The 19,118-nt window shown below is 42.4% G+C and overlaps 1 protein-coding gene across 3 annotated transcripts in view; it reads left to right on the top strand.

Annotated features, from left to right (window-relative positions):
* The first annotated feature begins 5,037 nt into the window (after window positions 1-5,037).
* KHDRBS3 (KH RNA binding domain containing, signal transduction associated 3) overlaps window positions 5,038-19,118 on the top strand; it is a 90,496-nt gene continuing 76,415 nt past the window's right edge. For all 3 annotated transcript variants that reach the window (XR_005630122.1, XR_005630121.1, XM_039731510.1), the window contains exon 1: window positions 5,038-5,530. Coding sequence is in view for 1 of the 3 variants with exons in the window: in XM_039731510.1 (XP_039587444.1) it covers window positions 5,443-5,530 (88 nt within the window). In the remaining 2 variants the exon portion in view is untranslated. The remainder of the gene's footprint in view (window positions 5,531-19,118) is intronic.

The following is a 19,118-nucleotide window of genomic DNA, read 5'->3' as shown; positions in this document are numbered from 1 at the left end:
GGATTTGGCATCACCCACGTTCAGAGCAATAAAAGAGGTATGTGGGAGGACCAGATGCATCAAGGTTTGTAATACATGTTGATTGTCCCAGCACCAGAGAAGGCAGTCACAAAGTGCTCAAAGCAAGCCCCTTTTGTAAGTGTACTAGGCAGGAATATAGGAAATTAAAGAGTGTACAATTTTGCAACAGCGCCTAGCAGAGGAATTTAGCAATGGTACAACATTTCTTTATAGATACAGATATAAGATCAAGAAAGGATTATTAAAAAAATGTATTTATATTCAAATATGACACAAGAGAAAAATACTATCTAGAAAAAGTATTTTTGCCATGATAATGTTGATATCTTTTGCATGATTAGAATTATAGGAAGTGTGTATTAGCAAATATGTAATAGAAAATTACAAAAATTTAGATTTTTTAAAAATACTTGCATAAAACAAATAATGGGCCTAAAATCATTGCACCTTATTCAAGATTAGGAAAGACCCTTTTAATATTAAAAAATACTTCAGAGCAGAGTGAACAAAGTTCCTGAAGATGCCTACAAGCACATCATATGACCAAGGCACATGTGTGTGCAGCTCCAGGACTACACTGCTCCTACAGGACTACACTGCAGCTCCACTGCTACAGCAAAATATCTAGAAGAAAGGAAAAAATCCTTCAGATCATGGCATTGAATATAATGACAAAGGTGGTGAACTCACTGCAATGTATTGACTCAATTACTGCACTAGAAAATAGAGAGACTGTTCTGATACAGTGTGTTAGCCTTTGGGACCTAGACAGAAAGTAAAGTAGAATAATAAAATGTATCTGCTTTAGATGATGTAATAATTTTGCACTATAGGTCTCATATATTCTATGTACTGTGTTCTACCTTAACTTGGCTGATTACCTTGATTTGGTTCAAAAAAAGCCTAAACTTTGAATTGTGAGGCAAAAGGTATAAAAGAGAAAGAGGTGAATTTTTAGAGAAAAGCTTTTGAAAACAATTTGTCATGGATGTTTCGATGTGACAGTACACTCTTATTTTTTTCAGATTTTAAAATGCATGCAAGTTAAAAAAAAAAAAAAGAAAAAAGCTACAGGAATATTGGAGAAAGGAGTGCAATGGTACTTTTATCACGCCTAATAGAAATTGGCAAGTAACACACTGCAATATTAAGGAAGCCAGAACCCACTTAGCAACATGCTAGTCAGAATTGTGGTGAGTCACATCAATCACTAAATGTGGTATTTGTGACAAACCATTCCTCTAAACAGACCCTGCCTCTACAGGTCTTCAGCAGTGTGCACTTTAGTGAGCTGAAGTCTCAAACAAATAACGATTCTGTAACAGCCTGTTGTGGTCTGAGATTTAAATCAGGAACCCAGGAGTTAATCAGAAGCAAGGACTACATTAAAGGCATGTAAAGTCTAGCACAGAATTGGAAATGGCCCCAGCAGGGTGACAGCCTGTGGGTGCAGTGCCTTCTGTATCTGAGGGAGGGTGCTGCACCAGGCTCCCCTTGATCGGGTGCCTTGTAGTAGGTCCCAACCACAAGGTTGTTTTTGCCTGAATTACTGCCCACTCTGTTTGGTTCCTCTCCTGTGACAAGTGTTCCATTTATTCGACGATCACACCAAGCTGTCACTGACTGGTGTGCTCTTATCCCACAAAGCCAACCCCGTCCTGGGCAGCACCCACAGCCCTGTGGGCAGCACGGTGAGAGAGGCAATTCTGCCCCTCAGCTCTGCTCTCATCAGACCCCACCTGCAGCAGCATCCAGCCCTGGGCTCCTCAGGACAGGAACGACTGGATCTATTGCAGCAGGTCCAGAGGAGGCCACAAAGATGGTGAGAGGTCTGAAACACCTTCCCTGTGAAGACAAGGCTGAATGAGTTGGGACAGTTCAGCCTGCAGAAGAGATGGCTCTGGGGAGACCTTACAGCTGCATTTTAGCACTTAAAGGGGGTTTAAAATAAAGATCAGAACAAACATTATAGCAGGAGCTGCTGTGATAGGACAAGAGGCAACGGTTTTAAGTAAAAGATAGTAGACTCAGACTAGATATAAAGAAATTTTTTACAATGAGCGTGCTGAAACACTAGACCAGGCTTCCCAGAGAGGTGATAGATGCCCCATCCCTGAAAATATTCAAGGTCAGTTTTGATGGGGCTCTGAGCAACCTGATCTAGCTGAAGATTGCAGGAGTAGATTTGGACTAGATGACCTTTCCAACCCAAAGCATTCAATGATTCCATGGAAAAGACAAATGTTTAGTTGTACTTGCAATATTTGGTACAAAGACTTAATGGTGAAATTACTGCTTGTAATCACTGCTTGTTTTGTTGATCCAACAAATAAGGAAAATGTATGTGGATAAATTTGTACATAATCCATATTTCAGAGAGGACACAGCTCAGTTTCTGCCTCTTTACACATGCTCCCCTCACATCCTGTTGGTACAAGAAAGTGAATCTCACTCCTGAGAGTGAAGATACCAACACATCCACATCCTAATGCTTCTAGCACATATGAGTATTAATTTTTGCACCCACAATTTCAGCTTATAAATAGACACACTGTCAGGTCAGATATCTGGTGCTAAAAAGGGAGCAATGGATATTAGTCTGACATGGTTCCTGACTGATGTCCACCCATCAAACTAACTTCCTGAGACTATCACATGCATTAAACAGCAAAGTAGATATGTACTGTTAGAGAGAAAACACATTTAAGTCATGAGTTTTAGAAGTTTGGACTCATGGCTTTTCAATATTCATGAATCCTACAGCTAATCCTTACCAGGCAGCTCCTTGAGCAAGGCTGCTTTTCAAGCTCTGCATAGATTTCAGCAGTAAGAAAGCAATCAATCCTTAAGAAGATGGTGTTTCCTGCCTTTCCTGGACAGTAAAAGTGATGCTCAGCAGGCTTTTCCCAGCTAACCACATCCTGGGCTGCTTTCTAGGGCCCAAGGCTTCTAATTTTCCATCCTTTCTGCCCTTGTCTTATTTTATTGCATCCTAGTGAATTTCATTGGAGAAAACAATATCCTGCATTTGTTATGTGCAGGTTTGAGTTTGAACAATAGGGTACAACATGGATAATTTTATAATTCCTATATTATTACAGATTTGGAGAGAACCACGTCTTCAGACTTCCAGTAAGTCTTTCTTTGTTGAAAGCCAGAGGGAATTGGTATAATATGGGAAGAAATACTGTGGTTTCTTGAAACACCAAATGTTTATTTAATCAGTTACCAGGGAGAATATGACTCTTTCCAAGAAAGGTGAATTGTTTTTTACACAAATTGTAATAACATAACTGAGGTCCTTCATGCTTTGGTACAACTTTAAGTACATTTAGGCTTAACTGGAAAAATAAGGATTTTTTTGCTCCAGGTCACTCAATAAAGATTACACTCCTACATATTGTTCTGTGTCAAGAGTTGTATGTGCCTGCCTGTTTCACAACAGATGGCTGCATTTCAGTACTTTTATATAGAAGACGTATATGGAAGGTTGAAAAAAACATTTGTTTCAATTCAAATTCTTCCAGCTGCTTGTATGCTTTAGTTCTATCCATTGAGCTTGATGTAATGCAAAAGAATTTTTTAAATAGAACTTTGCAAATTTGCTTCTGTTCATTTTGGATCAAGATTTATTTGGAATGGTTGTACAGACAGTATAAATCGAGTATGTTTCATGTTGTAACATACCGGCCATTGTTTCATAGGGTATTGCAATCTGTGAAATACAACAAGGTATAAAATAGCTTAAAATATAGTCTTTTGGTTTTCAGGGTGAAAGAGCACTTGCAGTTCTGAGAAGGGAGCCTTAACCTCTGCTTCCAAGCTTTCCGTGTGCATTTCTTATGTTGGTTTACTTTTTCAGGGCTTTCTTCCTACCTGTATTGCAAGGATATGAGTAAGATATATCCCAGATTTTTTTTTTTAAATGAAATACAGAAGTAAATGTATGGTTATGCAATTCACAGATACAAGAGTATTTTTCGTGGTCTTTTAAGTCTAGATCATCAAAATTCCTTATTGGCTTATCCAGTAAACACAGATTTAAAATGTTACTTTATGGGTTTGGCTTCAGTGATTTAGTAATTTTGCTCAGCTTTGCCCTTGTGCTCTGTGACAGAGAAGAGCTGGTCTGGCTTCCTCCGGGCTTTTGTCACCCAAGATTCATTGATGAGACACCTAAGGACTAATAAGGAAGCGATGTAAAGGCTCAAAGCTAAAGAACAGAGCGAATCGTGACCTTGTATAACAAAAGCATCCTCTGAAAAAAAAAATAGGCTTGAGCAAGGTCTTTTAAACTTTGCTTCTCTTTCCTGGTTTAGAACAGGGTGAATCCCAAACCCACTTACAGCCGCATATCTGGGCAACTCATCAGAAATACGGGTTTTTGGCTGCTATTTATGAAGTGGTTTGTATTACTAGAGGCAAATGCACAGAACGCTGGATAGAGGAAACCGCTGTTTGTGAGAGGGAAAAAGAAAATAAAATCGCGTTTGCTCTACTTTCAACACAAGATATGCCTTTCTCCGTAAGATCTGACAGGGATGGAAAGGACGCCGTCCTGGATCCCCGACCCCTCTCACAGATCCTATGGCCCCGGAGAGTGCCCGAAGGGGCCTCGTGTGTCGGAGGAGTCACTGTGGGGTCTGAGGGGCTCTATGAGGGGGCTCTATGAGCGCCACTGCTCCAAGCACTGTCCCTGTCCCGCTCCCGCTCGGCTCCCGCTGCGGAGCCGCTCTGGGAGGGTCCCTCAGCACCGGCCCCTCACCGACCGCGGGGAGGCGGGGCCAGCAGCAGCGACCAATGAGAAGCTGCGGCTGGTCTCTGACTGACAGGACACGCTATCCAATAGGAGCCTTCATTTGAGCAAGGCGGCGACACTTGGGGGGCTCTGCTATCCCCGCCCATTGGAAGGAGCCGGGGCGGGGCACCGCTCGTGGGCGGGGCTAAAGGCCGCCGGGGGCGTGGTCTGGGGCAGTATATAAACCTGGTGCGGCGCGATTTGCGCGCTCAGTGGGCGCTGTGTCGCCGCCGGTGTTGTTTGTGCTGTGGGTCTGTGCGCAGCGCCTGCCGCCGCCTTACAGGCTCTTTTATTGTGTGTGCGGCTCCCGTCTTGCCTGGGTCAGCGGCTCCCGGGGCGCGTCTCTTCCCCGTCTTTCCTCCTTGAGCGCTTCCGCAGAGTGATTTGTCCGCATCCCTTGTCTGCTGAGGGGGGGCGTCCCCCCGGCCCGCGCCCCTTTTCTCCCCCCTCCTGGCCGGGGGCTTGCGGCGCTTCCTTCTGGATGCGTCCCCGCAGCCCCGGGCGGGAGGCGGCCGGGGGGAAGCGCTGCCTCCGAGGATTTACCTCTGCCTGGGACTCGGACCCGCTCCTTCCCCGCGGGCGCACCCGGCGCCCCGGCTCCGCTGCCGCTCCGGGCCGCTGCCATGGACGAGAAGTACCTGCCCGAGCTGATGGCGGAGAAGGACTCGCTGGACCCGTCCTTCACCCACGCCTTGCGGCTGGTCAACCAAGGTGAGGGGCGGCGGGGCGGCGCGGGGTGCCTTGTCCCGCGGTGGGGACGGGCCGGAGTGAGCGGCGGCGGCCGCGGATGCTCAGCCCGAGGTTCACCCTTCCCCATTGCGCCGCTCGGAGGGGTTTGTTGTGCTCAGGCTCCCGGTGGTTCTCGGAGCGGGGTTCACTCTTGCCTTGCACCGCTTGGGGGGGTTTGTTGTGCTCAGGCTGTCGGTGTTCGCCGGCTCCCGGCGCCTTCCCCTGCCCCTGCCGGGCAGCCGCGCTCGCTGGGTGCCTGCCCGCATTGCCCCTCTTCCCGCCGTGTTTTCTCCAGTTATAGATTATTCCGAGCTGAATGGCCGTGTCTGCTGTGCTCTGCTTGGGCTGCATGTCAATTCAAACCCCCGAAGGTTTTCCTATTCTACCCTGTTTGTGAACAATGAACAGCCGATTGTTTACATGCGTGTGAGCCTTCGTAACAACGAGCCTATTGCCGATGGCTTTTCCTAGAAACTTTAGGCTCTGCTACGTTTTAGTAAGCCTTTAAAGAAAGCACAAAGCATATTTTATTTTGCAATTATATAACTCGAGATAATAAATTACTCCCACCCCTTCTGCATCTGTCAGGTCAGATGTGCTTTAAAGTGCTAGTTTTTTGTTTCAGTGATGCGGTCCTGACTAAAAAGTCATTCTATGTGAATTAAAGTATGATTTAAGGTACCTTTGGAGATACTGTATAATTGGCAGGCGACTTTCAAGTACAGCTCTGGAAAGACAATGCTTGTCTAGTGCTTAGGATGCTCAAGTGAAATAAGCTATGAACTGATCCTCTAACACACCAAATATAGTGATAGCCAAAATTATTTTGGCTTCAATTGCAATGATTACAAAGCCGTGCTTGGTGTGCTTTGCATCCTATAACAACAAGTTTAAGTTGATGTGGGTTCTTCTTGTGTGTTGTAGGTTTTGATGTGTAATAGATGCAAATGCCTGTCTCAGAATGAGAAGGAGAATTACTGTTTTCTGAATACTCTGGAGTTAGGGGTAGCTGCCACATTTTCAACTGTGGAATGCATATGCTAAGTGAATTGAAGGTCCATATTCATGGGTGGTTGGTATTTTGCATATTTTCCCAAACTTTAAATCTGTAAAAATGTCCCTGTTGATTGTGGGGAAAGGAGAATTATGTTAAAAAAGTAGTTGTTTCCTGTGTTAGCTCTAAATGAAAAAGTGTAAAAATTAAATTTGCTGGCTACAAATTATTGAAGTTCCTCTCCAGGTAGTGAAGAATCATTTTGCATGTGTAAGTTATTCCAGGGAGTTACAGAAGTATGTGATTTACTATTTTGTAAACAGTGTTAAAGGAAGTAAATCTGTCCTTTTGACTGAGTTTATGATATTTCTTGAGGTTCTTATTGAAATGATAAATGGGAGGACTGAAACTTTTGCCTTTCATCACAGTATCTGCATGCATATATTCAACTCCAGAAAAAGAACCTGTATTGTCAGTGTAAAAGTATAGATGTATGTGCATCCAACCTCTGTAATCTAGTAGGTGTCCTGATTTTTTGTTTACTTTGAAAGTGAAGTCTTGAATTATATCTGAAGTGTTTCACATGTTAGAGGTGGAGAAAAGAAAGATTGAGGGTGACTAATCAGCTGGTTAGCTCCAGTTTAAAATGGAAATCTGTGTAGTAGCTATTTAAAATAGTCTAATTGTAGAACCACCAAAGACCCAGATCAAATCGAGTGCCTGTATAATACAGATGGGAAATACGACTTCAGGAGGGGATGTTTTACAAACCCATGCTGCCATGACATAACTTTATCTGGGACTTTTTTTTTCTCAATGGCAATAATTCTATGCACTTAAATGAATGATAATTATTAGTGGAAATGTATATATAATGGTTCTGGCTTGGATTTTGTGTGCCAGGTCCACTGACTATTTTCTATATTAGTTCATGTGGAGGCAAATAAAATAGCTTGTCTAGTTTTTTAACTGGACTTGTTTATCTTTTAAGTTTAGAATGAAACAGGTTTCCAAGTCTGGCTTCTTTTGGGTATCTGTGAGAGAATGTCTTAGCAAAGGTTTTAAGTGCTTTAAATAACCAGCTTAATTATGTAATAGCATTTTGGTGTCTTAGTGGCATTAAATTTGCTATCTGTATTTACTTAAACTGAGCTACTGTACATCAGCTGGCTTTCTTCAGAAACTCAAGAGTAATTTGTAGGAGTTGTATGGAGGAAATAGAATCCTTTAGAGATGCTGAAGTAGTTGAGGTATGTTTACTGCTTAGACAGAAGAGCCAAATGGCTAACAAATTTCCAGTCATGTTGAATTTTGGTTTCTATGGAAAATCCTGGGTCTAGACTTCTGAAATGTAGTAATTATAGTTTTCAAATGGAAGTGGATTAATTTGCATATTATGCTTATAATTACACATTATAATTTGTGTACGCACAAATTACATAATTTTAAATTTAAAAAGTGGAGCTTGACCTGCTTCAAGTTCCTGGGTAACATTTCAGTTAAAAAAGAAAGATGTGGAAATAACTAAGATGCTGTAAGAATAATTTTGTGGGCAGTATTATTCATCTGTCTTTCTGAATTAAGATATGACAGAAGTTTCTCTGCCTTGAAACAGTGTTTTGAAAGCAGTAAAATCAAATATCAGTATCCTTCAATGTTCCTGCATAGCAAGTCCTGATTTTTCTTGTTGGGAACTCTGTTCAAAGATTTGATGCCCCGTTTCCTTGGGACACAAATACAATACTTATTGTCTAAATTTTGTTTTAAAGAGTCATTGAAACGTTTAGCTGCTGCTTAAATTTTAGAACAGTGGGAATCTTTTCCAGGAGACTAGACTTTATCTCTTCTTCTAATTAAGATGTGTTTGTATACTCAAACATTAAGCTATCCAAAAAAGGGGATTTCTTTTGCCTATAAACCCTGTTATAGATAGCATGTTATAGATTGGAAATAGACTTGTTTGCATGTGTGGTAAGATGACCATGCTAATAGGATTAATTTGCAGCTGGTACCAGACAGTGGAAACTGGAATTTTGTCCAGTTATAGCAAGTTCTGTAAATGAGGAACCTGGGGAAAGATGAGATTGCATTATAATAGGATTAATTTGCAGCTGGTACCAGACAGTGGAAACTGGAATTTTGTCCAGTTATTAGCTTATAGCAAGTTCTGTAAATGAGGAGCGTGGGGAAAGATGAGATTGCATTGAGAAAGAAAAGCTTAGTACATTTGTGTTTTCCTAGTTTCAATTCTCATGTGCTCATCTTTATGTGAAATCTGAAAAATATTTTTCTGTGGGAGTGATGGTAGTTCTGAAATCAAGCCTTATTTCGAAGGCTGTCTGCAGTTGTGGTTGTATGTAAATGTTGGTAAACGTGCAAGTGTAGTGTTAATTCTCATAACTTGTTTCATGAGTGATGCTCTAAAAATACTGAAGGATCCATGACAGAAAAGTTACTTTACCTTCTTTCACATTTATTTATAGTAGCGATTCAAGACGAGCAGTTAGTGAATGTTGAATGAAGTATGTGAAACTGCAGATGGAAGAAGCAAACTGTAAATAAAACATGGTGATACCAGACACATTTCCAACAGGGGAGACCTGAATATGGGTGATTGGCGGTTGTTTGGTTTGTGTAGATAATTAAATGTGTACATAATGAAAGTTAGGGTTGCTTCCATTGCTGAAAGACAGCTCTCTTGTGCAGACTGGACCTCTGGAATTCTTCCTTAGAAGCTCATTTTAGCTGCTTTGAGATTTGAGGTAGTATCTGAAGTTGGCAAGGCTTCCTTTAGAATGTCGATGAGATGATGTACAGGAATACCAAGCCTTCCTATCAGTAGGTGGCTGTATGTGCTAACTGTGTTGAATGGCTTCCCTGAGCCACATGGCTAGTGGTGATCAGCAGGGGCTTGCTGTTTCTTGTGTCAAATTTTGCTTGGGACCACTAATCAGAGCTGTTCCTCCCTGAATATCAGGGAGAATTGAGTGTGAGGTGAGTACACTTTCTGCTTTGTGGAAGACATTAGTGGTTTAAGTTTTTTTTTCTTTTCAGCAGAGATGGCTTTGTAAAAATTGTTGAAGTAGGAGCTCAACAGTAAATTAAGGTTCCATATATATTACTGATTTTTGTTGTGGTTTAAGCTCAGCTTGGTTGGTAGGTACTGTGCAGCCACTCATTGCTTTTCCCCCGGTGGAATCTGGGGAGAATTGAAAAAAGGTACAACTTGTGGGTTTAATAACTGAAATAAAGTAAAATATAACAATTATACTGGAAATTAAAAAGAGGACTAAAACCCAAGAGAAACAAGTAATGCATAATAGAGTTGTTCCCCATCTGCTGACTGATGCCCAGGCTGTCCCTGAGCAGCAATCAGTGGCTCTGAGTCAACTCCCCACAGTTTATATATTGGGTATCCATCCTGTGCTGTGGAATATTCCTTTGTCCAGTTCAGGTCACCTCTCCTGGCCGTGTTCCCTCTGGGCTTTTTGTGCACCTGCTCCCCAGCAGAGCGTGAGACGCTTCAAAGTCCTTGATTTAGAGTAAGCACTACTTAGCAACAGCCACAACATTACTGTGTTGTCAACTCATACTGAATCTGAATCACAGCACTGTACCAGGCACTAGGAAGAAAATAAACTGTCCCAGCCAAAACCAGGACAACTTTCAATAAATCTAGGTATGCAAGGGTTTTTGTGCTTTTATTTAATTTATCAAAAACAAATGTGATTTTGTGTAGGTGACATACCTATGTTGTAATGTAAGTAATCAGTTTGCCACTGAAGCATCCACTTTCCTGTGTGGACAAGTTTTGTGGCATGGCAGAGACACATGGTGCTGCTCCTTCCATTCACTAATGGGGTTGAATGTACTCCATCTGTGTAACCCCAAACTCTCCTTTTTGTCATTATAGTATCAGTCACAAACAATACTTGTTTCAAGTGTCCTACTCTCTGTGGGTTTCAAAGCACTTGAAATGAGATATGGCTGTAGAAAGCTGACTGTGTTTTAAAATTATTCGGAGCGGCATATGAAACGTAGTAAGTTTTGTGCTTCTCAGATTTTTTTCAGACTGCTGGTCACTTTCAGTTGCCATTCTTAGCAGTTAACCAGAAATAAACTCTTCTGGGTTTAGTCTGATTACTAGAAGACAAGAGTTTAAGCAAAACATTTAGGTGGAATTGGATATTTTCCAGGCCAAGTGTGATGAGAAATTGAAGTGGCAGTAATGGGAATGGATACGATGTAATGGTTGCACCATCAAACTAGGGAAGGCTGACTTGGGTTGTATTTCTGTTTTCTTAAAGCAGCATGAAAAGTAGTAACTCTTGGAGGGCAGAAGGGATATTTCAGAGTCTGTCTCTCATCTCAGCTATCTGTGTTTGGTAAAACTTCAGAAGTTCACATTTTTGTTGTGGTTGCTCTTTGCTTTTACTGCAGTGAAACTGTATTGGAGCAGTCAGAGCGCTTCCTAAAAGTTAGATTCCAATCTTGCTCTCTTAAAAGGCTGAGGAAGTGATTTATCAGATATTCCAGTCATGTTAACAGGGCTTCTGCAAAATGCAGCTGAAGATAATTATACTTTCTCCATCCCTGGGCTCATCTGTTCTGAAGCCTGACTGAGCCTAGAGCCACTCGCTGCAATCACAGTTAGTGCAAAGCTGACTCCTCATTCACTTGCACACTCACTTTGGCAGTCAATGAGAGAGATTGAATTTAAAGGTTTCAAATGCAGCCTGACATGGTTTGTCACTTTCAATCCTTTTTGACACCAGCCATGCAAATTAAAACCGTAACCTTCTGAGTACTTATTTACTGGGGAAATCAGCAAGAAGGTCACAGCACTGTTCCTCTGGCCTGTGGCTTGTTTGACTTTTCTTGCATGTACTTAGAATTTATGTATGTGACCTTTCTGCCCTCTGGCTTCAAGTATAATTAAGAAACAAAAGAATTTAGGATGCACTTTCGTTTGAAGGAATCAGGTATCCAAGTTCAGAGTTGAGAAGCGCCTGTAAAGTATTCAGTGTGGTACTGCATGACTTTTTAATTAGTATTTAGCAGGGTTCAGTAAAAAGCATGTTTAAATAGATTAACTGGTAACTGACACACCTAATATTTTATGGTGAATTAACTGACTGTTCTTAGCTGAGCTCTGCAGGAATCTTGCATGCTTAATGTTTACATTATTAATGCTGTTTTTCAAATAGAACATAACAAAGGACAAGGCTTCTATACTGGGTATGTGGAATACTTGATAAAGTGGGGTTGTCTACCCCTGACTCCTGGGAAGGCAAGTCTCACCCATGCTAGGGGAGCTGTTTGGTAGTGGTGGTGATAGTTCTGGGAATTATTTTAGAGCCATATATTTCTAGCCAAATGTGATTTTTTTTTTCAAGTGTAGCAGTAGCTAGAAAATTAATATCTTTATGGCCTTAAGCTAAGGCCATAAGGGCATATGGACTCAGGAATTTAATTTTCTTGTGACATTCTACTTACACAAGTCCATATGTCTTAATCTTTGAGGAAATCATGGAAAAATACAATGCTTTGCAAGTTTGAGAAGGTCTGTAGGCCTCTTGCTAGTCTGATTGGTGTGTGAAAGGGATCTTTGACTTGTGCTTTGAGAGCCTGACTGCCTGCAGGAGTGAATAAAGGTGCAAAGAGGCCCTTCAAATTGATGCAGAAATGTCTGGCCAAGAAGTACAAATGAAAAAATGCACAATGCTTTAGCAGTGGATGATTAACTCTTAAACCAGATATAAGGACCAGTAGATTTTGAATATCTTGACATCTTTGCCCCATAATGAGTTGCATTTATGGACATTTGATCCCTGCTAAATTGTTAAGCTCTTTGAACTGTCAATGACTTGGGCTGTACAGTAGCTGTAGGTTGGCTGTTTATGCCAAGGAGCAAATTCAAGAGCAGTAACTGGAGATGATGCATGAAAAAGCATTGTTAGACTGACTGATGTATTTTTGTACCTCAACAGCTGCGCCGTGTATGTTTTGTTCTTTGTGTGTTTATCCTATCTTTAAATTTTCCTTTGCTTCAACTTGCCTTTGTCATATTCATCACTTATGGTTCTTTTATGTTGTGTTGTTGTTTTTCACTATTTTACCTTATTGTCAAGGCAAACTTATTAAGAAACTAGGCAGTTAAATGGATTTCTTTTCTGTTCTCCATCTCTAGCTGCTATTTTCTGGATGCTTTTCATTTCTTATTTTGATGTGTTTATCAGACTTTTGGCTGCAGGTAGCAACTCAACTTCAACATAGTTGCAAGGCAGCAAAAAAATGTCAGTTTAATTCTTTTAGATGGTAAATCTTTCACATTTTTGGCTTGTATAGGTGCTCTTTTATAAGTCTTTATTTTCTAGGAAGAATTTGTTGACAAAGTAATTGGAAACCTAAAATATTAGAAATCATTTCAGTAAGCCCATTGTACTTGATCCAACAAAAAATTTGTTATAACAACCACTGCTGTGCTGATCTTGGTATAATATAGTGACAGTGAAAATCTGAAGTTGCAAATCCTTTGAGGATTTACTGATTTTCTTTGACTTTAGTAATCCATCAGGGTTGTTCAAAAGGAACAGTCTGAGTAAGATGCCTTTATGTGGACAAGACAAAGAGTGTAGGAAAATATCTTAAGTACTGTGTGCAGTTTCAGACACCACAATATAAATCACAATATAGGAAAAATATAGGAGTGTTCAGAGGAGGACTATGAAGATGAATGGTCTGGGGGCGAAGCCATGTGAAATGTGGCTGAGGTCACTTGTTCAGCCTGGAGAAGAAGAGACTGAGGGAAGACCTCACTGCAGTCTGCAACATCCTCATGAGGGGCTGGCACTGATCTCTTCTCTTTGGGACCAGCGACAGGACCTGAGGGAAAGGCCTGAAACTGTGTCAGGGGAGGTTTAGGTTGGATGTTGAGAAAATGCTCTTCACCCAGAGGGTGGTTGGGCACTGGAACAGGTTCCCCAGGGAAGTGGTCACAGCACCAAGCCTGACAGAGCTCAAGAAATATTTGAACAATGCTTTCAGCCACATGGTGGGATTCTTGAGCTGGTCTTGTACGGGGCCAGGAGTTGGACTTCAGTCCTTGTGGGTCCCTTCCAAGTCAGGATATTCTATAATTCTGTAAATTACTTCTCTCACTGCTGCTGCATTTGTTGAATGCTTGGAGAAGAAATGTGTCTGTAGCCTTTTATTGCCTCAAACCATTCAGTAACAGTACTCTGGGACGCAGATGTGTTTGAAAGCAAAAGGTTTTAGATGTTTTCAGCCAATTTTTCCTACTGCTTTGGGATAAAAATTGTGATTTTCAGATGTAGAAATGGAAGGACTGCTTCTAATGTGGCCATTCTTCCTTTCATGTGTCCTTTTCTGTTTGCTGGTAGTGTACAAAGGTTTTTGTTACTGGTTCATTTTGATCCATGTCCTAATTAACTAGAGGTCGTCAAGTACCAGTCCTGATGTGTCCCTGGTAAGAAGCCCAGTTTGTGCTCCCTGCAGTATTTGAGGGTTAAGGACATTTTTGTTGCCTCTCTTCTGCTATTAAGCAGAAATGCTATGGTGCCCTCTATGCTGACTTCAGTGATACAGCTCCATGAGGTAAAGCAGTGAAGTAAAAAAATCACCCTTTCCTTCTCTGTCCACCAGACTAATGCTAAATGATAAATTTCTCTTCTGTGAAAATGAAAGGCACTATGGTTCTTCATGTCTCTTTGGTTATTTGAGTTTTTATTGTGTTTAACTGTGCCCCATCTCCCCTCCTGAGCTTGAAGGAAAGTAGATTTTTCTCAGCTATAGAAACACAGTTTGGGTATGATGTTCTTGATCCATCTGTAGAGTCATGAAAGTTCAGAAAGCATTTTTTTGCTTTATTAAGTATCCAACTGCTTCATGACCACTTCTGGCCTATTACTTTAGGCTCAAGAAATCCTAGTTTTGAAGAAAAACTTGGTCACAGATCAGTTTTCTGCCTTACTTTAAATGGTTCCCCAAAATATTTTTCATAGTTGGAGATGTTTCAGAGGATGTTTTCAGAAGAAAAGTGTTTGTTCTTAATGATTGTTTCAGTTGCTCCATTTAAAGCCTGGTGTGTCTGGAGGAGCTAAGCTGTTTCACAGCAGATGGGCTGCAGTGATACCTTTAGCCCTTGTTAACACTTGCTTCCTATGTAGAGTTATCCCAGTAATATCCTAGGCTGGATAAGTCTGCAAGGTGAAATGCAGCACCTAGTACTAGATCTTAAACACTGGAAAAGACTCTTGTGGTCCAGTTTGTCTTGTGTTACAAAGATTAGTCTTAAAGATTCTTTTTGCTTATCATATACCCTTGACCTTTTTATTACACCATGCATCCATGGTCTGGAAAAATGATTAGGTTTTTATTGGCCCACCGTATGAAAGCATACAACAAAATATTTATCATGTTTTTAAGGCTTGCTCTATCTGTGCTTTAGACCTTTTTGTTTCTGCAGGCACCTGAGTCTTCACAGAAGCCTGTTAATACTACGTGAAACAAATGCTGGGAATGATGTAAGTGTAGTCATAAAGTGCTTGTGAGGCATGTGGTGTTTTTGGCTGGGATTAGCCAATGTGAGGTTATTCTGGATTTGTGATGAAAACAGTGTTGATAACACAGGGATGTTTTCATTACTGCTTAGCAGAGCTCACACAGAGGCCTTTTATGCTCATTCAAGGCCTTTCTGCTCCTCACCCCACCAGCAAGGAGGTGGGAGGGAACAAGGAATGGAGTAAGACACAGCTGGGATAGCTGACCCCAACTGACCCAAGAGATGTTCCAGACTGTATGGCATCATGCCCAGTGTATAAAGCTGGGGGGAAGAAGGAAGAGGAGAAGTTTGGAGCATTGGTGTTTGTTTTCCCAAGTCACCATTACGTGTGGTAGAGCCCTGCTGTCCTTGGAATTGCTGAGCATCTGTCTGGCCATGACAAGGGTTGGATTAATTGTTTTGTTTTGCTTATGTGTATGGATTTTGCTTTACCTACTATTAAACTGTCTTTATGTCAACCCACAAAGTCTGATTAATTTTACCCTTGCAGATTTCTCCCCCATCCTCTTAGTGGGAAGGGAGCACCTATATGGGGCTTAGCTGCTAGCTGGGGCTAAACCATGACAGAGAATTAATGACCTCTGAAGAATTTTTCCAGCCTTATATCATCTGTGAATTTTAGGATCTTGGGCCATTATGAACTATTAATATGAGCACAGGAAGCATTTCACAGTGGGCTCTCCCACAAGACTCTAATACAGCGTTTTACATGTAGTGATGCAGAGCTATTTATGATGCAGCTTTTGCAGAACGACTTTTGAATGCATCTTTGCCAGGCAACTCTATTATGATCAGGGCACTAATTACGAGAAAAGGGGATCTATGTTTCATTTGTGGGGGAGCCGTTTCGAGAGGGTTTTAGAGCGCTTCGGGAGTTATTTCTGGAGCGGTGCCAGGAGGGGGCGACAGCGGCCCGGCCCTGCGGGGCTCCCGGGGTCGGGTGTGATCCCCCGGGAGAGCCGGGATCGGGATTGTGGGATCGGGTGTGATCCCCCGGGAGAGGCGGGTTCGGGGCTTTAGGAACGGGTGTGATCCCCCGGGAGAGGCGGGCTCGGGGCTGTGGGATCGGGTGTGATCCCCCGGGAGAGGCGGGATCGGGGGTGTAGGATCGAATGTGATTCCCTGGGAGAGGCGGGATCGGGACTGTGGGAACGGGTGTGATCCCCGAGAGAGGTGGGATCGGGGCTTTAGGAACGGGTGTGATCCCCGGGAGAGCCGGGATCGGGGCTGTGGGATCGGGTGTGATCCCCGGGAGAAGCGGGATCGGGGCTGTGGGATCGGGTGTGATCCCCGGGAGAGGCGGAATTTGGGCTGTAGGTATGGGCGTGATCCCCCAGGAGAGGCGGGACTGGGGCTCCTGGGATCGCGTGTGATCCCCGGGAGAGGCGGGACTGGGGCTCCTGGGATCGCGTGTGATCCCCGGGAGAGGCGGAATTTGGGCTGTAGGTATGGGCGTGATCCCCCGGGAGAGGCGGGACTGGGGCTCCCGGGATCGCGTGTGATCCCCGGGAGAGGCGGGACTGGGGCTCCTGGGATCGGGTGTGATTCCCCGGAACGCTCAGGAGCGGGTGTGATCCCCGGGGCTGGGCTCAGGTTCCAGCCCCTCGGGAGAGCGGGCTCGGTGCCAGGCGGGTGCCGTCGGTGTTGGCCGTGGCAGCAGAATTCGCAGCCAGATGTGTTCTGTCTGTCTGTCCTCAAGCGCAGCTGTGTCCCTGTCCTGCTGTAACCCCAGCCCGCGGCCGCTCGCTCCCTTCCTCCCCCGCGAGGGAATGGGGACGGGAATCGGAAGATTAAAAACTACAAAACTCTGTGTGAAGAGAGGATACTTTGATAAGCGAGGTGCAGGCTGCACACAAAGCAAATGAAAACAAGGAATCCCTTCTCCACTTCCCATGAGCAGGCAAGTGTTCAGCCATCTCCAGGAATTCCAGGATTCCATCACACCTGACTGTGGCTCGAGGAGACAAACGCTTCCACCTGGAACACCCTCCCCTTTCCTCATTCCTCCCACTCCAAATGTTCACCAGCTCTTTCTGCCCCACACTTCATATATTGAGGATAACACCATATCATACACAGGGATGGCTTTAAACAAAAGGAGGAGAAATTTGGATTATATATTAGGAAGAAATTCTCTGTGTGTGCTGAGGCACTGGCACCGGTTGCCCAGAGAAGCTGTGGAAGCCCCATCCTTGGATTGTTCTAGGTCAGGTTGGATGCGGCTCTGAGCAGCCTGGTCTAGGGGAACGTGTCCCTGCCCGTGGCAGGGGGTATGGAACTAGATGATATTTAAAGTCAGTTCCACCCCAAACCCTTCAATGAAGTAGCTTTGCCCCGTGGTGTTTTCTTCATGTATGCTTAAACTATTAAGACCGCTGTCAGTCCAATTTGAAAAATCTTGAACAAAATTTTAAAAGAAATTTTCCCAGACTTCTAAATTTCAAGCTCTTAAAATATTCCTTTATTATCCACTGATTAAATGGAGAGTACAGGGAAATTACCATAATGGTATTTATAAATTATTTATTTATAGATGCACTTATATAGTTTGTAGACCTGAAATAATAGGCCTTGTTTGAAACCCTAAGTAATAGTTCATGTAGTTCAATGTAAAATTAATTAAAAATGCTGGTGTGTATTTCATTACCACATAAGTGGCAAGTAACTGGCTGTGGGATCAGGTTTATAAAGAGCTCTAAGCGAATTATCCTTTAGATTAATGCCCTGATAGTGGAAAATGGATGTGATTTGCTTTCTTAACTTCTAGATTATAGTTTAGACTTGACTGGTGTGCTGAGCATTGTGCTGACATAATGTATTTTCTGCCTCTGAGTAGGTTGTAGGTCCTGAAGGTACCAATCCCTTATTCCTGTTCCTGTGTTCAGAGCGATGACCCAAGCTTCCAGTGACTGCCTGGACTCGGGGGCTGCTTGCTCTGATGCCTTGCATGAGGCTGATGCTGAGTATTTATTTAGTTACTCTAGGCAATAGCTGAAGTACTCAGCTTGCTGGATAGCCTCCTGCTTGGTCATTTTTCTGGGGAAAGCAGTGAAATAGATAGGAAATAACGGAATCAAAAGTACTTTATTTTCCCCCACTTGGATAAAGTATAAGGTAAAACTATAGGTTTAATTATTTACTGTTCTTTCAGACAATTTTGCTTAACTTTCTATTATTGCACTGGAGTAGTAGTAACTAGCTAGAGCTCAACCCTGTAGCTTGTATTTCAGTAAGTGTTTTAGCAGTAACTTCATTATTTCTAAGTCTGTGCAAATGATGCTAATCACGTCGGAATGTCTTGTCAGCATCTGTATGAGGTATTTTTTGGCTCCTGATTTGGAAAGGAGCTGTTATTAAAGCTGAGATCTGAAGATTTTCTGCAGAGTCATTGGAAAAGAGCTGAGTGGAGGGAATGTAGAAAGCAAATGTAGTTCCTTTATTCAGGTTTGGTACCTTAAAAATGGCTGTGCATACTGTTAGTAATGGATGTCAAGCTGTGCTGCAATAAAACAAATGTTAGCATTATTTTTCTTTCATTTTATTGATGACTAATCAGCTGTTTGAGCTGTATCAATAATAGTCAATCAACTTCCTGTAATAACACCTTTTCCCCTTAAAGTACTTTACCCTCAAACAGCCATCCTGACATGGGAGAAATTTTTTGTGTACCTAATTGAAATCCTAACAGAATAGTGAATGCAATTCCAAGCTAAGCCACCAAATGAAGAAATAAGAGCAGATGGCCCCTTCAGAAAAATAGATTAAACAGAATAGATATTCCTGGCCAGCTACATAGTTAATCTCATGCTTCTTGTCAAGGGATACTGCCAATACATCGTTATTATGCAAGGGTAAAGTGAAAGCTGTATGAATTTAGTGATAAAAGCTTTCCTTCATTCCCAGCTCTTTCTGATAATTTACTGTTATGTTTGTATTTTTAAAGTTACAGTTATAACAAGTATGAGTAGTAATCTATTAAATTAGTTGTGTCT

Source organism: Passer montanus, unplaced genomic scaffold (genome assembly GCF_014805655.1).
Source record: "Passer montanus isolate IOZ18808 unplaced genomic scaffold, ASM1480565v1 scaffold78, whole genome shotgun sequence".
Lineage (NCBI taxonomy): Eukaryota > Metazoa > Chordata > Aves > Passeriformes > Passeridae > Passer > Passer montanus.
Note: the sequence above shows the minus strand (reverse complement) of the source record. Positions and strands in the feature narration are given on the sequence as shown.